The sequence below is a fragment of the Gadus chalcogrammus genome, chromosome 12 (genome assembly GCF_026213295.1).
Source record: "Gadus chalcogrammus isolate NIFS_2021 chromosome 12, NIFS_Gcha_1.0, whole genome shotgun sequence".
NCBI classification, from domain to species: domain Eukaryota; kingdom Metazoa; phylum Chordata; class Actinopteri; order Gadiformes; family Gadidae; genus Gadus; species Gadus chalcogrammus.
In genome coordinates, this window is record NC_079423.1 from 5,721,878 (window position 1) to 5,744,727 (window position 22,850).

The 22,850-nt window shown below is 47.2% G+C and overlaps 1 protein-coding gene and 9 non-coding genes across 10 annotated transcripts; all 10 read left to right on the forward strand.

The window, feature by feature from the left end:
• Positions 1–5,067: 5,067 nt before the first annotated feature.
• Positions 5,068–14,040, forward strand: zbtb11 (zinc finger and BTB domain containing 11). Its single transcript, XM_056604223.1, has 11 exons — positions 5,068–5,682; positions 5,994–6,211; positions 6,431–6,662; positions 7,255–8,123; positions 8,531–8,731; positions 9,322–9,609; positions 9,888–10,311; positions 10,703–10,820; positions 11,328–11,486; positions 12,386–12,561; positions 12,731–14,040. The coding sequence occupies exons 1-11, from the start codon at positions 5,373–5,375 to the stop codon at positions 13,438–13,440; spliced, it is 3,705 nt and encodes a 1,234-aa protein (XP_056460198.1). The 5' UTR covers positions 5,068–5,372; the 3' UTR covers positions 13,441–14,040.
• A 1,677-nt stretch (positions 14,041–15,717) lies between these two features.
• Positions 15,718–15,836, forward strand: LOC130396660 (5S ribosomal RNA). Its single transcript, XR_008899284.1, has one exon. It is a non-coding gene; the product is annotated as a 5S ribosomal RNA (ribosomal RNA).
• Positions 15,837–16,358: 522 nt separating this feature from the next.
• On the forward strand, positions 16,359–16,477 carry LOC130396671 (5S ribosomal RNA). Its single transcript, XR_008899295.1, has one exon. It is a non-coding gene; the product is annotated as a 5S ribosomal RNA (ribosomal RNA).
• A 2,008-nt stretch (positions 16,478–18,485) lies between these two features.
• On the forward strand, positions 18,486–18,604 carry LOC130396682 (5S ribosomal RNA). Its single transcript, XR_008899306.1, has one exon. It is a non-coding gene; the product is annotated as a 5S ribosomal RNA (ribosomal RNA).
• Positions 18,605–19,132: 528 nt separating this feature from the next.
• Positions 19,133–19,251, forward strand: LOC130396693 (5S ribosomal RNA). Its single transcript, XR_008899317.1, has one exon. It is a non-coding gene; the product is annotated as a 5S ribosomal RNA (ribosomal RNA).
• A 522-nt stretch (positions 19,252–19,773) lies between these two features.
• LOC130400569 (5S ribosomal RNA) lies at positions 19,774–19,892 on the forward strand. Its single transcript, XR_008903049.1, has one exon. It is a non-coding gene; the product is annotated as a 5S ribosomal RNA (ribosomal RNA).
• A 522-nt stretch (positions 19,893–20,414) lies between these two features.
• On the forward strand, positions 20,415–20,533 carry LOC130396705 (5S ribosomal RNA). Its single transcript, XR_008899328.1, has one exon. It is a non-coding gene; the product is annotated as a 5S ribosomal RNA (ribosomal RNA).
• A 527-nt stretch (positions 20,534–21,060) lies between these two features.
• Positions 21,061–21,179, forward strand: LOC130396716 (5S ribosomal RNA). Its single transcript, XR_008899339.1, has one exon. It is a non-coding gene; the product is annotated as a 5S ribosomal RNA (ribosomal RNA).
• A 523-nt stretch (positions 21,180–21,702) lies between these two features.
• Positions 21,703–21,821, forward strand: LOC130396727 (5S ribosomal RNA). Its single transcript, XR_008899350.1, has one exon. It is a non-coding gene; the product is annotated as a 5S ribosomal RNA (ribosomal RNA).
• A 522-nt stretch (positions 21,822–22,343) lies between these two features.
• Positions 22,344–22,462, forward strand: LOC130396738 (5S ribosomal RNA). Its single transcript, XR_008899361.1, has one exon. It is a non-coding gene; the product is annotated as a 5S ribosomal RNA (ribosomal RNA).
• Positions 22,463–22,850: the final 388 nt, after the last annotated feature.

The window sequence follows — 22,850 nt, forward strand, 5'->3', positions numbered from 1 at the left end:
CATCAGAGCACCATTGATGAGTGTTCTTCGTTGCACGGAGATCCCACCTTGTTAGCAGACTTTTATGGGTTCAGTTCAGGTCCCTTTTGTTTCCGTCTTTCTATTTTTCCACTCGTCTTATTTACGAAACATATTCTCAATCTCAAGCTTTCAGTATTGACTATCCAGTTAATTCCGTTAAGTAATGTGATACTGTAGCTTATCTTAAGTGTTATGGAGGAAACACACACCATGCCTAATGACATATGTGCTGATTATCTTCCAGTGCGAGACAATTACGAAGAACCACTCTGCTATAAATAGATCGGTCCTAATCTCCAGATTCAGAAGGGAGGCTCCCTGGTGGACAAAGTAAAGGTCCTCTCTGGTATTGTGAGTCTGTAGTTACATGACAGGACTTTTATTTTGTAAGAATCCGGAATCCTTCATCCCAGACCACATGTGATCCAATATTGGCACATTGGGCCCATGAATACCGTAAACATTCCGCTGCGGCTTGGTTTCATTTCCTCAAACCTTGAGGCTTCAAATGCACCGAGAATCTGGATTGTGGGTCACAAGGTGTTCTTTACTAAGGCTGTCGTGCTTACAGAGTCCTGTGTATGTATCTTTTATGTGGCTTGACCCAACAGTGGAGACACATTTGGGAATGTTCCCAGTCGACTATCTTATACTATAAAATAAGCGATTACGATCAAGTTTTCATCCACACTCCTTCAGAACCACTTATGATCAAATTAAATGGAAAATCCATGTAGACATGCACATATCTTTATGATAAAGACGGGTTTATAGCAGTCATCAGCGACCCACTTCAAACAGGTTGTAAACCAGTCTTTCAAGGTTGTAAACCAGTTCGGTTTGCAGTACCCAGGTTGACCACCACATCAAGCCTGAACCCAGGAACCAGGAAGTCCCCGAGCCAGAAAAGCTGCAGTGTTCCCTTGTTCCTGGATAACCATCTCTCCATTGCTTCCTGCATGTGGTCATCCTCTGTGTGTTTGGGGCTCGTGGGAAATGTGTCTTAATACTCATTGAGCGCTGAAGCTCAGAAGGTTTCCCCCGGACCGGCCCTACGGCACGGCTGCCTGAGGTATCGGATCATGGAAAAATATGGGATAATTCTAGGTTAACACAATAAGAATCACAGTCTCTAAGTCCCTGGGTGTCTTCTACAGAGGAAACAGTTGAGGGTTTGGGAGTCAGCCAGTGCATTGTGGGAACAGAGGGGGGGGTTTGCGTGTGTAAGTTGAGCTGGTGACCCTCTGGTTCCCAGCCTTCTCACCACCTTCTCTACCCCCCCCCAACCCCTCATCCTCCCACCCCTCCCGCTCCCCTCCACAACACAAAGCTGTGTTATTACAGCTCCTCTTCACTGATTGGTCGGATTGGTTGAAGCTGCCCGGCATAAATTAGAAGCTTGTTTATGGGTCTGTGATGGCAAGGCAGTTGAATGGAGAGCAGAGCTCCGGGACGAGAAAAAAGAGAGAGAGAGAGAGACTCCGGAACTTTCTCCCGGCTCTTTGTCTCTCTCATTGAAGGACGCTGGGCGGCAGCATGGCCTGGAGATAACAAAATGACGTCAAACCGTTTTTTGGCGAGGATGTGCACAGAAATTAAACTAATTCATACCCTTTTAATGACCTACCGGCCTAATTATTTCAGAGACAGGTCATTAAGGACCAGGTAAGGGTTATGGGGCATCATGCACTTGGATGCCTATAGTATCTGAAGTGTAGATATATGGGAATCGAACCCAGAACATTTTGGGATTCTGGGATTCAAACAACCTAACTACTAGAATATCAGAACTAGTTGGAGGCGAGAGGTCACGAGAGTGGAGTGTGTGTGTGTATCTGTATGTGTTTGTGTGTGTGTGCGTGTCTGTGTCAGTGTGTGTGTGTGTGTGTCTGTGTCAGTGTGTGTGTGTGTGTTTGTGTGTTCATCTTATTGGCCAGCAGCCCAGGCCGGGGAGAGAGAGCAGGACTCACTAACAGTATAGTGTAACAAAAAACAGCACTTCTCGCTCTATGGAGCACGTACTCACACGCCCACCTACCTATCTCCCCCCCCCCCCACCCACCCACCCACTCCCACACCTCCTCATCATGTTGGACTCTGATGAAAGCTACTCATGTGATGCAATGCTAATCTGAGGAATTTGTAGACCGACCTTTTTACAGTGCAGGTCGTGACCCCACTTGTACGATACATGCGTATGAGGTCACAGTAGACCGCTGACTGTATAAACTGTATCAACCTAAACTTTAGATGTTTGATTAAACATTTTTTTATCATCATTTTCTTATCACTTAGTGTGAAAACACTATGTGTTGGAAAGCAGATTGGTAGCACGCAGGGGTCAAAATGAGTTTCAGACCTTAACAGGACATGAAGGTTGGGAGGTAGACTAGAAGCATTACAAATAAAGGATGTGAAGAGATTAATTTTGGTATTAGTGTAGGTCAGATTATGTTATGTTAGATTAGGATGGATTCTGATTAGGGTTAGGTTATATTATGTGAGATAAAGTCAGATTCCGATTAGGGTGGGTATAACATAGCATGATCCTATAACTGTGGAAGTATGGGTTTTAGAGTTAAACTGTTAGTGAGAATATGTTCTCACGGAAAAGAAATTCTGATTAACTAGAACATAACAGAATGCAGGCCCTCAGGTTGAAAATAGAGGAAGTAAAGTGTCAGACTTTCTACCAGTTACTGTTACTGACAAATGAAAGGTGTCAGCCCCACTCATTACCTACAGTATATGACTAAAGGAAGAGTGAGAGGAAGTAAGATAACAAAGCAGAGTGAATATAATAGAGTGAATGTAAATAGAGATTGAGAGAGAGATCAAACATATAACATACATATTTACTTTTGCCAAAAGTATTATCCCTAAGGATAACACAGGTGTTGCTACACATTACTACTTGGTAATATCAGGTCTGTAGTATTTTTGAAAACCCAGATGCTTCAACATATCCAGAACTCCTATGTATCCTAATCCTAGTCATGAATGAACGTATATTTCATTCAAATCTTACGATTTACATGTCGGCTCAAGGGGACTGTAACTGAGGCAGCCACTCCCAAGTATTACTAGTCTGTACTATACCCTCCTAGAATACGTTGGGTTCTAGCTCCTGTTGCAACTTGTTTCAAAGAACGATACCCGAAGGTAGTTCTCATACCCCGGTCGGGTGACATTATGCTTCTTCTTGGTTCATTAACTTTATTACCTCCTATCAACCGTCCTCCCGTCCCGAGACTCACCACAGGGAAAACAGGCCTTTATCTAGTCAGCTTACCAACTGGCTACCAAGACAAGTTCAAACATCTTCAGCCTTATAATTCTGATCAATCTGAGAGTGAGAGAGAGAGAGAGAGAGAGAGAGAGAGAGAGAGAGAGAGAGAGAGAGAGAGAGAGAGAGAGAGAGAGAGAGAGAGAGAACAAAGAAGATAAACAAAGAAGACAGAGTGTTGTTAACTGTGGCCCACTTTTTATGATGATGTCGTCCATTTTGTCCCCGCAGTGCATGCTTGGGCCAACCCTACTAAGACTAAGAACTGAGTAGTATGGAACATTTAGTGGTTTAATTCAGTGAGGCCTTTTATATGAACAATATAGATTATTGTTCACAATGTATGAATACTGCAGTACAACACAGTGTTAGCTTATTATTACAGTATTGAATGTTCACAGCAGTGAACATTCAGCAATTTATCACAATGAAACATCAAACATATCACAATAATAGTACTGTGGCAGAAACGTGATCAGAATAATCTGTAAAATAAATGTTTTTAATGATTGTTTATGGTTTTTTGAGGTGGCAGCATCCTATGTAGTTGACGGTCATTTAATTTAATCACTTGAAGAGACACATACTTTCATTTCACTTTCATTCATTTAGCCTCAAGGTGAAGTCTTTGTTAGTGTATAGGTTATGGTCACAGTGTGTGTGTGTGTGTGTGTGTGTACACAGTCAATACAGCGTAACAATAGGCACGGGCCAACCCCACAATAAGGCCTTCACGTGAAGACAATATGGGCACACACACCCAACACACACACAGACCATTTGCATACTGCACATAGTAAACAGTACGCACGCTGGCCTCTGTACACACATCCCCTCTGTTGTTTATCCTGTAAATACATCTTTCTGTTTTACTAATTATTAATTTAGCTGACACTTTTAAATACACTTACTGTGAGGTCAGACATATGTCATTAAGGAGCAGGTTGGGGTTAGGATGTTGGGGATTGAACCCATAATCTTTCAGAGACGGAACACTCACTCGACTCTATCCTACATGATCCTGCCGATATTCTTATTCTTTATTTAGCATTCTCTTGTTTTAATTTCACAGTTCCTTGCGCTGCTTCCACACCTGAAGTGCTATCTGGTAGGATAAAGTGTTAAAGGAAAAAAGTCAAAGGATAAAGTGTGACAGTGATAAAGTTAAAGGATAGTGCGTTATCTCATATTTTCCCCTTCTGGTCTGTGAAGATCCATCACCTGCACTTGTGATGTCATGGGAATATCTGCAAAGGGTGACAATGGAATAAATGTACCGCTCCTATCTGCGCTGGTGTTTTGTTATTAACCAGACCCCGGCAGGGAAGATGAAGCCAGTTGGGAGCAGATCATAAAACAATTTGTTAGCATAATGTTGTCGGGTTGCCTGGAAACTGCTTTTAAGAGCTGTGTATATATCTTCTTGCATCGGCACAAGGCAGGCTTTTATTTTTCCAAAATGCCACACCAATAGGAAAGTCAGGTCCTGTTACCAGCAGGTTCTCATCGTTCTGTGGGCAGATGGACACCTGGCTGTCTTTAAATAGCAGAAACACTAGGGTTTGTGTTGTGGAAATCTTTAAATACACACGTTTACGATGCAAGTGACTATCCGACCAGTTCACCAAGGTGTTTGTGGTTTCTAATCCTGAAACCTCCCAAAAAAAAAATCTGTGATATGTGTGACTCGTTTATATAGGAGTTATAGATATGTTTGGTTGTAACGCCATCTAATGGTGAATAACGTAAACGACAGCGTGGGTAAAGAAAAAAAGAAAAACAACACGGGGCTCTTCCGTGATCATTACGCAGAATCCGGTTGTGCAGCAGCCATTTTGTATGTTCGGGCAAGTCTACCCCTGACGGTCACCAACAGCAGTTCCACCTTGGAAAAAAAAAACAATTAAAAAAAGACTGTGACTGCGTCTATTTTTATGATATGTAGCGCCAGAGAGTCAGGTTAAAAATTGTGTTTCGTTTTTTAATGTTGTGAGAGGAGCCCCAGCTCCTTCGAGACAAAAGAAGCAACCATTCAGAGACAGCCCGCTGCGGGGGAAGCTCAGCCATGTCGAGCGAAGAAAGCTACTTAGCCATCATTCGCTATTTGACTGACGAGCGGGAGCCGTACGCGCCGGGGACTCACGGCAACACCAAGAGGAAGATCCGCAAGGCCGCCGCCTGCTACGTGGTGAGGAGCGGCACCCTTTACTACCAGCGGCGGCTGAAAGGCCAGAAGGACTTCACGGAGCTGGAGGTGGTGCTGCAGGACGGACGCAGGACGGAACTTATCAACCAGGCGCACATTGCCGGGGAAGGCGACCACCTCAACCAGCAGCTCACATGGGACTCCATCTCGCAGAAGTACTGGTGGAGAGGTAGGGCGCGTCTGTTATTCTCCACTAAATTAAAACCTTAAGTCTACTAACTTATAATTACGAAACATAGCACAGGTAAACAATATTCGCCATGATGCTGGTGACTGTCAGTTTGAGCTACGCCACCCCTTCCCGGCTTAATAAAGCGCCCTCTGCCGCCACCTACTGACATGGGATGCTGCCGTCTTTGTTGTGGCGCGTTTATTTTAAATCCGCTGACGACACGCTGTGTTCGCATTTTCTTTGTATCGGATCGGAGGTTTGCGATTAGGGTGTTAACTCAAAAACACTGTCTCCATTGACGTCCGCAGGTATTCTCAAACACGTCAAGGACCACATCAGAGAATGCCCTGCGTGTCAGAGTCGGCGAAACACGGATGATGGCACGGGGACACGAGCAGGGGGGCGTCAAGGGGGCAGACGCAGGGGCGTGGAGGACGAGGAGGAGGAAGATAGAGAAGATGAGTTGGACTTTATGGGCTCCAGAGCCAGGATGGGAAAGTCGTCGGGCAAACACGAGCTCGTCTTTGTAAGTGTGAAAATACGTGGAGCTGTCATGACTATTAATAATCATACAACTATTAAAGCTGTGTGTGTCTGTCTGTGTGTGTGTTGTGGTGACCTATCTGTGTGTGTGTTGTGGTGACCTATCTGTGTGTTTGAGGAAATGACGTGTCTCTGTGTATGATGAATTTATGTTGATCTTGTACCCTCCCTCTGTGCGTTTTAATGTGTCAACATCCTGCAGGTTGACAGTAAGGGCGAGGTGAACCAGTTCCTCCCCAGACACAGCCAGACCATGCTGGACAAGCTGAACACGCAGCGTCTCAACAACCAGTTCTGTGACATCACGCTGCTGATCGAGGGGGAGGAGCATCGCGCGCACAAGGCGGTGCTCGCCGCGTGCAGCGAGTACTTCCACGAGCTGTTTGTGGAGAAGGGGGCCGTGTCCACTCACGAGGCCGTGGTCGACCTTTCCGGTACGTTGATGTTCGTCGCATGTCTGGTGTTTATGTCTCGCTGAGTCATTAGTAGGGATGTAACGATGCACTCGACTCATGATGATGCGATATGATTCCCGATTTTGAGTTTCTTTAAACTAGCTAAAAATTAGCTGCAGACAAGTTAACTGAAAAATAGTCCTTATTTATAGGAACTGTGCCAAACAACATGTGTCCTCCTGAAAAGTTTAACTGAAATTGGATTTTATCTTGAATAGCAAGATAAATCGAAACTGGATTGTTGGATTTTTAAAACAAATGACATCAAAATAGCCAAATAGAAAACAGTGTCTGTTGGAAATAAATAAAATAAGACTTGAATGTGCAGCTTGGAATTTACATGTTTTTCTTGAAGAGCTAATTTATATAAGATAAGATAGTCCTTTTATTAATCCCCCTTGGGAGAAATTCACAGGTGACCAGCAGTACAGTGGGAAAAGAGAAGTGCGAAAACAGTATATACAATAAATTTAAATGTTAAAGTATTGGCTACTTAAGTTACAGTTTATGTTCACGCATCTCTATGTCTGCAACACTTTAAGCTAAGATGGATCCTCCCTTTCCTCTGCAGGCTTCACCAAGGCCAGCTTCCTGCCGCTCCTGGACTTCGCCTACACCTCGTCGCTGACCTTCAACTTCTGCGTGATGGCGGACATCGCCACGCTGGCCCGCCACCTGCTCATGGCCGAGGTGCTGCAGATCTGCGAGTCGGTCCACAAGCAGGTGGAGGAGCAGCAGCTGATGGTGTACCAGCGCGGCGACACCCACACGGTGGTGTCCAGCCAGCCCGCCGGCCCTGAGGCCACGGAGGAGGAGGGGGGCTCCTTCCTGGTCACCATCCAGAGCGACGGCCAGGCGGTCGTCACGCACGCCGGCGTCGCCGTGGTGGCGGCGTCGGACGAGGAGGGGGTCCTGGTGGAGCAGGCGCTCGCCATCGTGTCCCAGGCGGAGGAGGACGCCGACCTGGGCGCACGCGGCGACCAGGTCTGCGCCGACAACGAGACCGTCACCCTCATGGGCCGCGTCCCCGAGGAGGAGGAGGGGGAGACCCTGACGGTGGTGACTCACAGCGGGCAGGCCGGCGCCGGCGACTCCCTGGCGGTGGTCTCGGCGTGCCTTGCGATGGAGCCGCCGCCGACCGACGAGCCCGCCGCCCAGGACCCCGCGGTCGATGAGGAAACCCCCGGCCAGCAGGGGGCGTCATCGCAGGACCCCGACCCGGACACCGCCACCTCCACAGAAATGTCACGGGGGGACGTTTCTTCCGGCACAACCTCCAGAGACGACGCCGTTTCCACGACGGCTGCCGTCGTGGAAACGGCGTCGTCTCTGGAGGTGGTGCCGGAAGAAGCAGTAGCGGAGGCCGAGCCACCGCCTCCCAAACGGAAGCGGGGTCGTCCCGCAAAGGTCAAGAAGGAGGTGGTGGTGATGGAGGAGGAGGTATTTAGTTTTCATTATTATTTATTTATCTTTGGCATGATTTACAGACAGTTCAATAAATGTCAATCTTTTTTTAATTGAGACATTGTAACATTTGTCGGCTCAAGAGAATCGGTACTGGCGTATCGGTCATCGGCTAAGGCTGATGAAAAAAATATCTGTATTGGCCCTAAAAAAATCCGTATCGGTCGATCCCTAGTTATGAGTATCCCCTCTGTATTATAGGAGAGCCAAACCTCAACATTACTTGGTCGGTTTGCGTTAGAGGTCTCCTTCCAGAGGTCCACCACATGCTACTGCATGCATAACCTCTGACTCAGCCCACGTAGGAACCCCCTGAGAGCACGTCTTAAGGAGGGGCCAGGTCTTTGGTTCTCCATTAATGCTGTAGTTCTCTGATCATGGAGGTGGAGCCGATGGAGGAGACGGACTCCCTGGCCTCGGCCCTTCCCGGGGAGGAGGAGGGGTCAGCAGACGACCCCAACAGACGGCGTCTACGGCAGCGCTCCATCGTCGAGGGGGGCTACGCCCGGCTCCACATGGGGCTGGAGGAGGAGGAAGAGGACAAGAAGAACCTGGCCCCGCCACCACACCCCACCCCCGCCAAGGTAACCCCGGAAACATGGCTTCATGCTTTAACCCGGGAAACATGGCTTCATGGTGTCGCCTAGGAAACTTGGCTTCATGTTGACCCTTGTAACGCAGGTATCATGGCTTTATGTTGTCATTAGGAAACATGGCTTCATGATGTAACCTAGGAAACAAGGTTTCATGTGGTAGCCTAGGATACATGGCTCCATGTTCTAACTTAGGAAACATGGCTTCATGATGTAACCTAGGAAACAAGGCTTCATGTTGTAACCTAGGAAACGAGGCTTCATGCTGTAACCTGGGAAACATGGCTCCATGCTGTTACCTAGGAAACGATGCTTCATGTGGTAGCCTAGGATACATGGCTCCATGTTCTAACCTAGGAAACATGGCTTCATGTTGTAACCTAGGAAACAAGGCTTCATGCTGTAACCTAGGAAACATGGCTTCATGCTGTAACCTGGGAAACATGGCTTCATGCTGTAACCTAGGATACATGGCTTCATGTTGTAACCTAGGATACATGTCTTCATGTTCTTACTTAGGAAACATGGCTTCATGCTGTAACCTAGGAAACATGACCTCACGTTGGCCTCTTTGTCTCCAGATCCCTCCCGGTAAACCGGGTCGGCGAGGCCGGCCACCAAAGAGACCCCTGGAGGTCTCGGACCCCTCCAAACCCGACCCCGGGGCCGATGGGTCAGAGGTCACCGCCACGGAGGGGGAGGGGGAGGGAGGGGGAGACGCCAGCGCCAGGACCAAGGGGGGCCCGGACGCAGAGGGCATGCTGGACGGGGAACACGCGTGCTCGGAGTGCGGCATGACGTTCCAGCGGCGCTACGCCCTCATCATGCACACGCTGAAACACGAGAAGACCCGCGCCTACAAGTGCAGCGTGAGTGTCGGGTCACCCGGGGACTAGCGATAGCACGGATGACTTGTGACAATGTATTGAGCACCGGTTTCTAGGGTGGTTGTCAACAAAAGAAAGTCTTCGATTCTAGGTTTGGTTCTGTGTTTCATATGACTGGTCCCGAAATGGATGACACTGCAACCGTGCCGAGGTGCCGAGTCTGACACGTTGTTATTCACAGTGTTGGTCTGCATGGTGATGCTATCTCCCCGGTGACTGGCTCCGCGGTAACATTAACTCCACGGTGATTGTCTCTGCAGTTGTGCAGTAAGGAGTTCCAGTACGCCGCCTCTCTGCGGGCCCACCTCGCCCGCCACAAGCAGCACAGTGGCCAGCGGGCGCTGCCCCTCAAGCCCCCGGCCGTCGCCGCCGCCGCCGCCGACCTCGGGGCCGACCAGGGCGGCGACCCGGACGACAAGTCGGGCGTGCGTACCAAGCGGGAGTTCGTCTGCGACATCTGCGGCAAGACGCTGCCCAAGCTGTACTCGCTGCGCATCCACATGCTGAACCACACGGGCGTGCGGCCACACTGCTGCAAGGTGTGCGGCAAGTCGTTCGCCAACAAGCACAGCCTGAAGATGCACCGCGCGCTGCACGACAACACCAAGCAGTTCCAGTGCGGCTACTGCAGCAAGACCTTCGTCAGCCGCCGCAGCATGGAGGAGCACACCAGCATGCACACAGGTGCCCGCCAACCTCCGCCCGCTACACACAAACGCACACACACACGCGTACACATACACACGTACACCCGCCTCCTAGGTCGCCCTCGAAATAAAAGTTCGTGATGATTGGTAATTGTTCTTTTCCGCATTCACAAACACTCCCTGGTATGTCTAGTCTGTTCCATCCGGTTGTTTAAGTCAGCGGAACGACCAGTGAGATGTTTTGATATGCTTGCGTTCGATTCTGGGGGGTGTGACCTCATGGCACAGGATGTAGTGTTGCAAGTCCCACAGCTGGTGTGTTCCTGTGTTTTTTTGTAGTCCCCAGCCCGGGCCACCAGAGGGCCACCTGGGGTCATGAACGTGTCGCAGTAGCTGAGTGTTTATGCGTGTGTGTGTCTGTCCAACAGGGGAGTCTAAGTACTTGTGCAACATCTGCGGAGACACCTTCCACCGTGCGTCGGCCCTGAGCAAGCACACCAAGAAGCACCAGCCGAAGCCTGAGGTCCGCGCCTTTGCCTGCACACAGTGAGTACAGTCCCCCCTGTGGTGTTGTCTGGGGCGAACCTCAACCACGGTTCAGAGTAGGGGTCGGGCTCAGGTGGAGCGGAGCAGTTCACTTTTCTTTCGCATCGTAATCGCTTCGACAAAAGGAGGGGATCTGTAAGCGCGTGATTGGCTAACGCAAACTCGGTCAGCAGTAGTAAACTGTAAGAAATAGTCTTTAAAGGTTTCAAATCAACACCATGAAGACTGTCAGATACAGACATAATACAATATGAAAATCCCCTTCTGATTGCTTCATTCACCTGCGCGTATTCCAATATTTGAAGGCTTAGTTGATTTTTAATCCGTTCATTATAATAAGTTCAATGGCGTGATGACTTAACCCGCAAATAAAGCCTGACCACCAGTAATACTGCCACTAACCATGTGTAAGCTACTAAATTTTCGATTTTATGGGTAAAATTCAATCACTATGTTGAAGTCAGTTTTTTGTTTTCTAACATCTTGTCATCTGTGTCTGGTCTCCAGCTGTGACAAGAGCTTCTTCGAGGCCAAGGACCTGCAGCAGCACATGAACAAGCACATGGGCCTGAAGCCCTTCCAGTGCCAGGTGTGTGGGAAGTGCTACAGCTGGAAGAAGGACTGGTACTCCCATGTCAAGTCCCACAGCGTGGCAGAGCCATACAGGTACGTGGCCCTCATGTCTGGAGTATGTTAGGGATGTGAAGAGCACAGAGCTTTTGGTCATGATATTATGATATATAAAATTATACTATATATATATATATATATATATATATATATATATATATATATACATACTATTACATATAGAACGTTATAAGACGCCGAGAATTGGCGCGCTGCCAGCCGCTGTCACCGAGTGTGAGAGGAGAGTTGACGGAGAAGATGGCGGTTGACCTATAGTTTCAAAGTTTATACCGGTAATACCGGTGTTGACACGAGCGTATTACTCGGTGTGAAAATGTCCACACCGCGGCAACCCTAGTGTGTCTTTTTAAAATGTATTTGTTACCAGCATTCGTAGTGTTTATCAGCAGAGAAGCAGTCCGCCAAAGACATTGATGTCGCTTAGCAACTGAGGACACTGGGGTTGTTAAGTTAACAGACTACTTGCGGAGTGATACGACGCAGTCATTATATGCTAAGAAACGGTGAATTATCAAAAAATTATTCACCACCGGGTGTTATGTCGGCCCATGCAAGTGAACGGAGCGTTGAACAGCATTGAGATGCCGTGTAATAAATAAAGATAGTCACATTCATTATTCGATTTTCTACGTGACTCCAACTATTCGACGATCGTTGCCCATCCCTAGACTATGTATGTTGTTTTTATAGTGCGTGTTACACACAGTTAGTTAAAATTTGAGTCACTTGTGTGTGTTAAAGTGTGTGTCACGCGGTCCCCAGGTGTAACTAAGTGTGTGTTGTTAAGTGTGTGTCGCGCGGCTCCCAGGTGTAGCTTAGTGTGATGAGCTAAGTGTGTGTAGCTAAGTGTGTGTCTCGCGGCCCCCAGGTGTAGCTAAGTGTGTGCAGCTAAGTGTGTGTCTCGCGGCCCCCAGGTGTACCGTGTGTGGTAAGGAGTTCTTTGAGAAGGCCCTGTTCCGGAGGCACGTGAAGAAGGCGACGCACGGGAAGAAGGGCCGTGTGAAGCAGAACCTGGAGCGGGTCTGCGAGCACTGCGGCAGGAAGTTCACCCAGCTCCGAGAGTACCGGCGCCACGTCAACAACCACCAGGGTAGGCTGAATTAACCGTTTATTTTGGTCTTGTCCGACTATCTTCACAGATCACCGACAGCATTAGTACCGACAGCGATAAATCTTTTCACGTTCTTTAGCGTCTGCTAAATGCCGTAAATTGAACATAGATGCTCTCTCCTGAACGTCTCCCCTCTCCCGCCCCGCAGGCGTGAAGCCCTTCGAGTGCCTGACGTGCGGCGTGGCGTGGGCCGACGCGCGCTCCCTGAAGCGCCACGTGCGCACGCACACGGGCGAGCGGCCGTACGTGTGCCCCATCTGCCAGGAGGCGCACATCGACGCGCGCACGCTCCGCAAGCACATGGCCAAGTACCACGAGAACAACCTGCCGGGCAAGATCATGCTGGAGAAGGACACGCTGCAGTTCCACAACCAGGGCACGCAGGTGGAGCACGCCGTCAGCATCCTGGCCTCCGACCTGCCCCCCGAGCTGCGGCCGGCCCACGCCGAGGCCCAGGCCGTCTCCTGCTCCGAGGAGATCGAGACGGTCCTGATCACGGAGGAGACGGTGGAGGCCATGCAGGCGGCGCAGGCGGTCGTCGGGGACGGCGGCGGCGGCGGGGTGGCCACGCTGTCGGATCAGAGCATCATGCAGGTCGTGAACTACGTCCTGGCCCAGCAGGGGATGGGTGTGGCCGGGACCAATGGGAAGCTGGAGGACTCGCCGCAGGAGGATGCGATCACGGAGGAATCGCCCCAGGAGGAATCGCTCCAGGAGGAATCGCTCCAGGAGGAATCGCTCCAGGAGGAATCGCCCCAGGAGGAAATGCTCCAGGTGGATTTGCCCCAGGAGGAATCACCCCAGGAGGACATCCAGACCATGGAGGTGGAGGTGCCGCATGTGGCCGAGGGGGAGTGATGTCACTTCCTGTCTGGGTACACGGGGAGAACAAAGTGATACCCAGGAAGAGAAAATGACTGGCAGTTCTTCCGTGTTTTTTTTTAGCACTGATCGAGACACGAACTGTGTGGAGAGGGGCGTGTAAAGATATTGTGTATTTTTACGGAGTATGTACATAAGTAAGCCGTGGTTTATGTATTCACTGTCTGCCAAAGCCCCCGCCCAGAGAGCACGGTGTGAATATGTACATTGTGTACAAATAGATACTGAATACTGCTTCCACTCGCCAAACACGCAGGAGGTCTGTTCTGCTCTCGGGTTACGGGGGAGGGGACGGGAACGCTTTCGTTATATATATTTTTTGCTTACGCTGTTTTTGTTTGGAATGTAGCCGTCCCCGTCCCCCCTTCCACAAAAACACCTTGACCCTTAACCTTGTGTCAGACTGAAGGAAAACCAAATTAAATGACAAAATACTTCCTGCTTGTTGAGTCTTCCTTCAGTGTTGCTGCGTCTCAGCCTGCTCCCAGGGCCCTGAATGACAGGTCCCCTGGCCAGAGAATCCACATGACAACTAGTACAATTACAATTAGGATACAATTGAGTATAGTATCCTAATAATAATATACAACATATTACTATTACTTTAATGAGCCTTTGTGTACCACCTAAAAGATGCTCCCTTCCTCTCCAGTGAAAATATGTTATGCTTGGGCCTAAAAAAAAAAAAAGTTTTGTTCCTGTTGGTTGTCAGTTGAGGTCATGGGTTGATAGGGAATTTCTTTATTTTATTTTATTTATTTTTTCCAGGGGCAGCGAATGATAGGTAGGACTTTTTTTTTTTTTTTTTTTACAGCAGCTCAAAATAATTTGGGTCGCAGATAAATTGACAGGGTCGGTCGGAAACCGGAACCGATATTTTTTTTTTCTTTAGGCCTGTTAGCATTTGTATTGCAGTCAGCTATGTGTCAGCTACTCCCCAATACACACACACACACATTTATATTTATATCCACACACACTCACATACTATATCCCTTGATTTAAGCTTAAAGATTTATCATTTGGTTTTAGGGGTAGGCTAGGATCTTTAGGGTTTTCTCTTGGGGTTAGGGTTTCCCACTAGAGTCGATATTTTAAATTATCTGAAATACACTGCGTGTGCGTGTGATGTTAAAGAGAATGGGTGGGTATTTTCGCCGTCCTCCCATGGTCTTAAGATTGATCTGAAGTGCGTGTGCGTGTGCGTGTTCGTATGGGTGAAAGTTTAAGAAATGTAGAACTCTCGTTTCAGCTCTCTGGTGCTCCCTGCTGGCAGTAGCCTATCACTATAATACCGTCCTCATGTTTCACACAAATAGTTTAGAGAGACGTTGTCAGTCTTTGTATGTTGCTTAAATTCTCCCAAACGGTTGGCAGTAAAGATCAGGTCACTGTAGGCCACGGAGGCAATTAGCTCGAGTTGAAAAAGAAAAAGCTTACAGCACCTGGTATTCCCAAGCAAATTCCCCTCCAAGTCCATATGCTCGCGTCAGCGGACCAGGCCCCCAGGACTGGTGCATATTTCCGGAATCCACCAGTGCTCAGAGGCCAAGCCTGGTATTGCAGTCGGTTTAGTGGGCTGTGGACGGGTCCCTCAAATCACGGGGCCCGGAAGTAGACATCCTCTTTCACTCCAATACAAGTGTGGAGCAGGAATGTGTCTCCGCAAAAAATGTGTGGATATCAATCAAAGGTTCATAATTATCTTTATACTGTGTACTAAAAAAATGTCAGTTTTTTCTTTTCAAAACGCCACCTCAAGCGTTTTATTAGCCGTTATCTCGCTGGGGAAGAGGGGTGTGAAGCTGAAAGGAGTCGTAGTGAAACAAATGGCATCCGAGAGGGCCTAGTTCAGTGCTCCGTTAACGTGTCCGATTTTTGGACTGGTTCATCTGCTGCTCAATAACTCACGGTCCTCTGCTTGCGATCATTGTGATTCATAATGTATTGATCCATTTATTCAAAAGATCCAAAGACAAAGAACAGGTGCATTACGCTATCATTTTATATTGTTGTTGGACCGGAGTGGGGGGATTGGCACGCATGCGTTCTATATTTCTGTATATTGCAGATCATTAATTAATTCAGATGTCATAATAATCGTTTACATGGATAAGGATTCCTACTGAATCAATTACTGCCGTCTCTATTGAACTAGTGATTGTTTTTGTAACAGTGTAACGTGGGCCCTCAGCAGCTTTCTCACTCCTTACGTGCTACTGTATAAATTCTGGTTTTGCGGCAGCAATAATTGCTTACGGCCATACCACCCTGAACACGCCCGATCTCGTCTGATCTCGGAAGCTAAGCAGGGTCGGGCCTGGTTAGTACTTGGATGGGAGACCGCCTGGGAATACCAGGTGCTGTAAGCTTTTTCTTTTTCAACTCGAGCTCATTGCCTCCGTGGCATACCGTGAGCTGATCTTTACTGCCAACCGTTTGGGAGAATTTAAGCAACATACAAAGACTGACAACGTCTCTCAAAACTATTTTTGTGAAACATGAGGACGGTATAGTGATACTGCCAGCAGGGAGCACCAGAGAGCTGAAACGACAGTTTTACATTTCTTAAACTTTCACCCACACGAACACGCACACGCACTTCAGATCATGGGAGGACGGCGAAAATACCCACCCATTCTCTGACACTTTAACCGTTCACCTTGGTTCAAACATTTAACATCACACGCACACGCAGTGTATTGCAGATAATTAATTAATTAATTCAGATGTCACAATAATCGTTCACATGGATAAGGAGTCCTACTGAATCAATTACTGCCGTTTCTATTTAACTAATGATTGATTTTGTAAAAGTGTAACGTCGGGCCTCAGCAGCTTTCTCACTCCTTATGTGCCACTGTATAAAAGCTGGTTTTGCTGCAGCAATAATTGCTTACGGCCATACCACCCTGAACACGCCCGATCTCGTCTGATCTCGGAAGCTAAGCAGGGTCGGGCCTGGTTAGTACTTGGATGGGAGACCGCCTGGGAATACCAGGTGCTGTAAGCTTTTTCTTTTTCAACTCGAGCTCATTGCCTCCGTGGCCTACCGTGAGCTGATCTTTACTGCCAACCGTTTGGGAGAATTTAAGCAACATACAAAGACTGACAACGTCTCTCAAAACTATTTTTGTGAAACATGAGGACGGTATAGTGATACTGCCAGCAGGGAGCACCAGAGAGCTGAAACGACAGTTCTACATTTCTTAAACTTTCACCCACACGAACACGCGAACGCACTTCAGATCAATCAAAGACCATGGGAAGACGGCGAAAATACCAGTGGCGTGGCGTGGGGATTTCTTTTGAGGAAGCCAAATGAGACAACACCTTTAATCTACATGCTTTTTTGAAGGTGGGGGACAGAAAAGAGTAGGCCTACGTTGCAGCTTGTATCTATTGAATGTAACTACAATAGCTATTTCAGCGCCTGGTTACCAGGACTTACACACGCCTGTCATCTGACAGACACAAGTGCTCGCTCTCTCTCTCTTTCGCTCTCTCTCTCACACACACACACACACACACACACACACACACACACACACACACACACACACACACACACACACACACACACACACACACACACACACACACACACACACACACACACACACACACACACACACACACCCTAAACAATGTTCCTTATACAACTCTACTTAATAGATAACACAAGACAACCCTGAACAAGCGGCTATAATCTAACACAGCCGCATCTGTTCAGGTGAGCCCTGCTGTCCCTGGTGCTGATTCTCAGCGTTAACGAACGCGATAAAACAACAACTTCATTTGATTGACCAATGCAACTTATTCCAGACAATCAATGCACAATTAGACATACAATAACGCAAAAAATAATAAACGGACAGCTCAGGGAACAGTAATGCCACACCGGGAGGTGGGTATTTTACTCACCCTGTTTGTAGATGAAGGCCATTCTCCTGTCTTTCATGGTGGCGAAGAGGTCAATAAGAGACCCAGGGATTGTTCAGGGTGCATGAATCTTTACGAAAAAGAAGACATGGCCAGCAAAATAGCAGCTGAAGTTCAGCGCTACCAGTCGGTGAGGACATAGTTCTCCTCATTGAAAGTGCGATAACCACTCATCTTTCTCTCCGTGCACGCAGCTGAAGCTTCGGCATTGGCCTGCAGTCAGATTAAATTTTTAGTTGCTGCCCATGTGGCAGTTTGGTTAAATTTGACTAAATACTCTAAATCTCAACCCTCCATAACTGCACTTGCTTATACGATAAAATGATAAAAGTGCAAATCTCCCGCTATTTGTTTACGTTGACGTTGATGCTTTGATTTGATTGGTGTGAAGCAAATTAAGGGCCCGGTGGCTTCCCTTTGCACCCTGCTGACTAATCACAGGAGGGCAGTGTCATGACGGTAGCCTCACCTGATAGGTTAATCCTTCTTTTTCTTCACCAAGGGATGCCATCTCGGGCTGGCTTCATCACGGACATACAGTGTGCAATGTCGTGTTTGACCGCGTATTAAGTACTTACAACTTAGAGGGGCGCTGTTTCGCACATTTTGAAATTCTCAATGAGACGAGAAAATGTGGAAGAAATGACAGCAACAGACAGCACCAAAGAATAACCAAAACTGTTAATATTAATGTTTTTATTGGATGTCTAAAAAAAATAAAATAATTCTCTGATACTTACCATTAACCTTGGTACAAACATTAAACATCTCACACACACACACACACACACACACACACACACACACACACACACACACACACACACACACACACACACACACACACACACACACACACACACACACACACACACACACATACGCAATGTATTGCAGATCATTAATTAATTCAGATGTCATAATAATCGTTTACATGGATAAGGATTCCTACTGAATCAATTACTGCCGTCTCTATTGAACTAGTGATTGTTTTTGTAACAGTGTAACGTGGGCCCTCAGCAGCTTTCTCACTCCTTACGTGCTACTGTATAAATTCTGGTTTTGCGGCAGCAATAATTGCTTACGGCCATACCACCCTGAACACGCCCGATCTCGTCTGATCTCGGAAGCTAAGCAGGGTCGGGCCTGGTTAGTACTTGGATGGGAGACCGCCTGGGAATACCAGGTGCTGTAAGCTTTTTCTTTTTCAACTCGAGCTCATTGCCTCCGTGGCATACCGTGAGCTGATCTTTACTGCCAACCGTTTGGGAGAATTTAAGCAACATACAAAGACTGACAACGTCTCTCAAAACTATTTTTGTGAAACATGAGGACGGTATAGTGATACTGCCAGCAGGGAGCACCAGAGAGCTGAAACGACAGTTTTACATTTCTTAAACTTTCACCCACACGAACACGCACACGCACTTCAGATCATGGGAGGACGGCGAAAATACCCACCCATTCTCTGACACTTTAACCGTTCACCTTGGTTCAAACATTTAACATCACACGCACACGCAGTGTATTGCAGATAATTAATTAATTAATTCAGATGTCACAATAATCGTTCACATGGATAAGGAGTCCTACTGAATCAATTAGGCCTACTGCCGTTTCTATTTAACTAATGATTGATTTTGTAAAAGTGTAACGTCGGGCCTCAGCAGCTTTCTCACTCCTTATGTGCCACTGTATAAAAGCTGGTTTTGCTGCAGCAATAATTGCTTACGGCCATACCACCCTGAACACGCCCGATCTCGTCTGATCTCGGAAGCTAAGCAGGGTCGGGCCTGGTTAGTACTTGGATGGGAGACCGCCTGGGAATACCAGGTGCTGTAAGCTTTTTCTTTTTCAACTCGAGCTCATTGCCTCCGTGGCCTACCGTGAGCTGATCTTTACTGCCAACCGTTTGGGAGAATTTAAGCAACATACAAAGACTGACAACGTCTCTCAAAACTATTTTTGTGAAACATGAGGACGGTATAGTGATACTGCCAGCAGGGAGGACCAGAGAGCTGAAACGACAGTTTTACATTTCTTAAACTTTCACCCACACGAACACGCACACGCACTTCAGATCATGGGAGGACGGCGAAAATACCCACCCATTCTCTGACACTTTAACCGTTCACCTTGGTTCAAACATTTAACATCACACGCACACGCAGTGTATTGCAGATAATTAATTAATTAATTCAGATGTCACAATAATCGTTCACATGGATAAGGAGTCCTACTGAATCAATTACTGCCGTTTCTATTTAACTAATGATTGATTTTGTAAAAGTGTAACGTCGGGCCTCAGCAGCTTTCTCACTCCTTATGTGCCACTGTATAAAAGCTGGTTTTGCTGCAGCAATAATTGCTTACGGCTATACCACCCTGAACACGCCCGATCTCGTCTGATCTCGGGAGCTAAGCAGGGTCGGGCCTGGTTAGTACTTGGATGGGAGACCGCCTGGGAATACCAGGTGCTGTAAGCTTTTTCTTTTTCAACTCGAGCTCATTGCCTCCGTGGCCTACCGTGAGCTGATCTTTACTGCCAACCGTTTGGGAGAATTTAAGCAACATACAAAGACTGACAACGTCTCTCAAAACTATTTTTGTGAAACATGAGGACGGTATAGTGATACTGCCAGCAGGGAGCACCAGAGAGCTGAAACGACAGTTCTACATTTCTTAAACTTTCATCCACACGAACACGCACACGCACTTCAGATCATGGGAGGACGGCGAAAATACCCACCCATTCTCTGACACTTTAACCGTTCACCTTGGTTCAAACATTTAACATCACACGCACACGCAGTGTATTGCAGATAATTAATTAATTAATTCAGATGTCACAATAATCGTTCACATGGATAAGGAGTCCTACTGAATCAATTACTGCCGTTTCTATTTAACTAATGATTGATTTTGTAAAAGTGTAACGTCGGGCCTCAGCAGCTTTCTCACTCCTTATGTGCCACTGTATAAAAGCTGGTTTTGCTGCAGCAATGATTGCTTACGGCCATACCACCCTGAACACGCCCGATCTCGTCTGATCTCGGAAGCTAAGCAGGGTCGGGCCTGGTTAGTACTTGGATGGGAGACCGCCTGGGAATACCAGGTGCTGTAAGCTTTTTCTTTTTCAACTCGAGCTCATTGCCTCCGTGGCCTACCGTGAGCTGATCTTTACTGCCAACCGTTTGGGAGAATTTAAGCAACATACAAAGACTGACAACGTCTCTCAAAACTATTTTTGTGAAACATGAGGACGGTATAGTGATACTGCCAGCAGGGAGCACCAGAGAGCTGAAACGACAGTTCTACATTTCTTAAACTTTCATCCACACGAACACGCACACGCACTTCAGATCATGGGAGGACGGCGAAAATACCCACCCATTCTCTGACACTTTAACCGTTCACCTTGGTTCAAACATTTAACATCACACGCACACGCAGTGTATTGCAGATAATTAATTAATTAATTAATTCAGATGTCACAATAATCGTTCACATGGATAAGGAGTCCTACTGAATCAATTACTGCCGTTTCTATTTAACTAAGTGATTGATTTTGTAAAAGTGTAACGTCGGGCCTCAGCAGCTTTCTCACTCCTTATGTGCCACTGTATAAAAGCTGGTTTTGCTGCAGCAATAATTGCTTACGGCCATACCACCCTGAACACGCCCGATCTCGTCTGATCTCGGAAGCTAAGCAGGGTCGGGCCTGGTTAGTACTTGGATGGGAGACCGCCTGGGAATACCAGGTGCTGTAAGCTTTTTCTTTTTCAACTCGAGCTCATTGCCTCCGTGGCCTACCGTGAGCTGATCTTTACTGCCAACCGTTTGGGAGAATTTAAGCAACATACAAAGACTGACAACGTCTCTCAAAACTATTTTTGTGAAACATGAGGACGGTATAGTGATACTGCCAGCAGGGAGCACCAGAGAGCTGAAACGACAGTTTCTACATTTCTTAAACTTTCATCCACACGAACACGCACACGCACTTCAGATCATGGGAGGACGGCGAAAATACCCACCCATTCTCTGACACTTTAACCGTTCACCTTGGTTCAAACATTTAACATCACACGCACACGCAGTGTATTGCAGATAATTAATTAATTAATTCAGATGTCACAATAATCGTTCACATGGATAAGGAGTCCTACTGAATCAATTACTGCCGTTTCTATTTAACTAATGATTGATTTTGTAAAAGTGTAACGTCGGGCCTCAGCAGCTTTCTCACTCCTTATGTGCCACTGTATAAAAGCTGGTTTTGCTGCAGCAATAATTGCTTACGGCCATACCACCCTGAACACGCCCGATCTCGTCTGATCTCGGAAGCTAAGCAGGGTCGGGCCTGGTTAGTACTTGGATGGGAGACCGCCTGGGAATACCAGGTGCTGTAAGCTTTTTCTTTTTCAACTCGAGCTCATTGCCTCCGTGGCCTACCGTGAGCTGATCTTTACTGCCAACCGTTTGGGAGAATTTAAGCAACATACAAAGACTGACAACGTCTCTCAAAACTATTTTTGTGAAACATGAGGACGGTATAGTGATACTGCCAGCAGGGAGCACCAGAGAGCTGAAACGACAGTTCTACATTTCTTAAACTTTCATCCACACGAACACGCACACGCACTTCAGATCATGGGAGGACGGCGAAAATACCCACCCATTCTCTGACACTTTAACCGTTCACCTTGGTTCAAACATTTAACATCACACGCACACGCAGTGTATTGCAGATAATTAATTAATTAATTCAGATGTCACAATAATCGTTCACATGGATAAGGAGTCCTACTGAATCAATTACTGCCGTTTCTATTTAACTAATGATTGATTTTGTAAAAGTGTAACGTCGGGCCTCAGCAGCTTTCTCACTCCTTATGTGCCACTGTATAAAAGCTGGTTTTGCTGCAGCAATAATTGCTTACGGCCATACCACCCTGAACACGCCCGATCTCGTCTGATCTCGGAAGCTAAGCAGGGTCGGGCCTGGTTAGTACTTGGATGGGAGACCGCCTGGGAATACCAGGTGCTGTAAGCTTTTTCTTTTTCAACTCGAGCTCATTGCCTCCGTGGCCTACCGTGAGCTGATCTTTACTGCCAACCGTTTGGGAGAATTTAAGCAACATACAAAGACTGACAACGTCTCTCAAAACTATTTTTGTGAAACATGAGGACGGTATAGTGATACTGCCAGCAGGGAGCACCAGAGAGCTGAAACGACAGTTCTACATTTCTTAAACTTTCACCCACACGAACACGCGAACGCACTTCAGATCAATCAAAGACCATGGGAAGACGGCGAAAATACCAGTGGCGTGGCGTGGGGATTTCTTTTGAGGAAGCCAAATGAGACAACACCTTTAATCTACATGCTTTTTTGAAGGTGGGGGACAGAAAAGAGTAGGCCTACGTTGCAGCTTGTATCT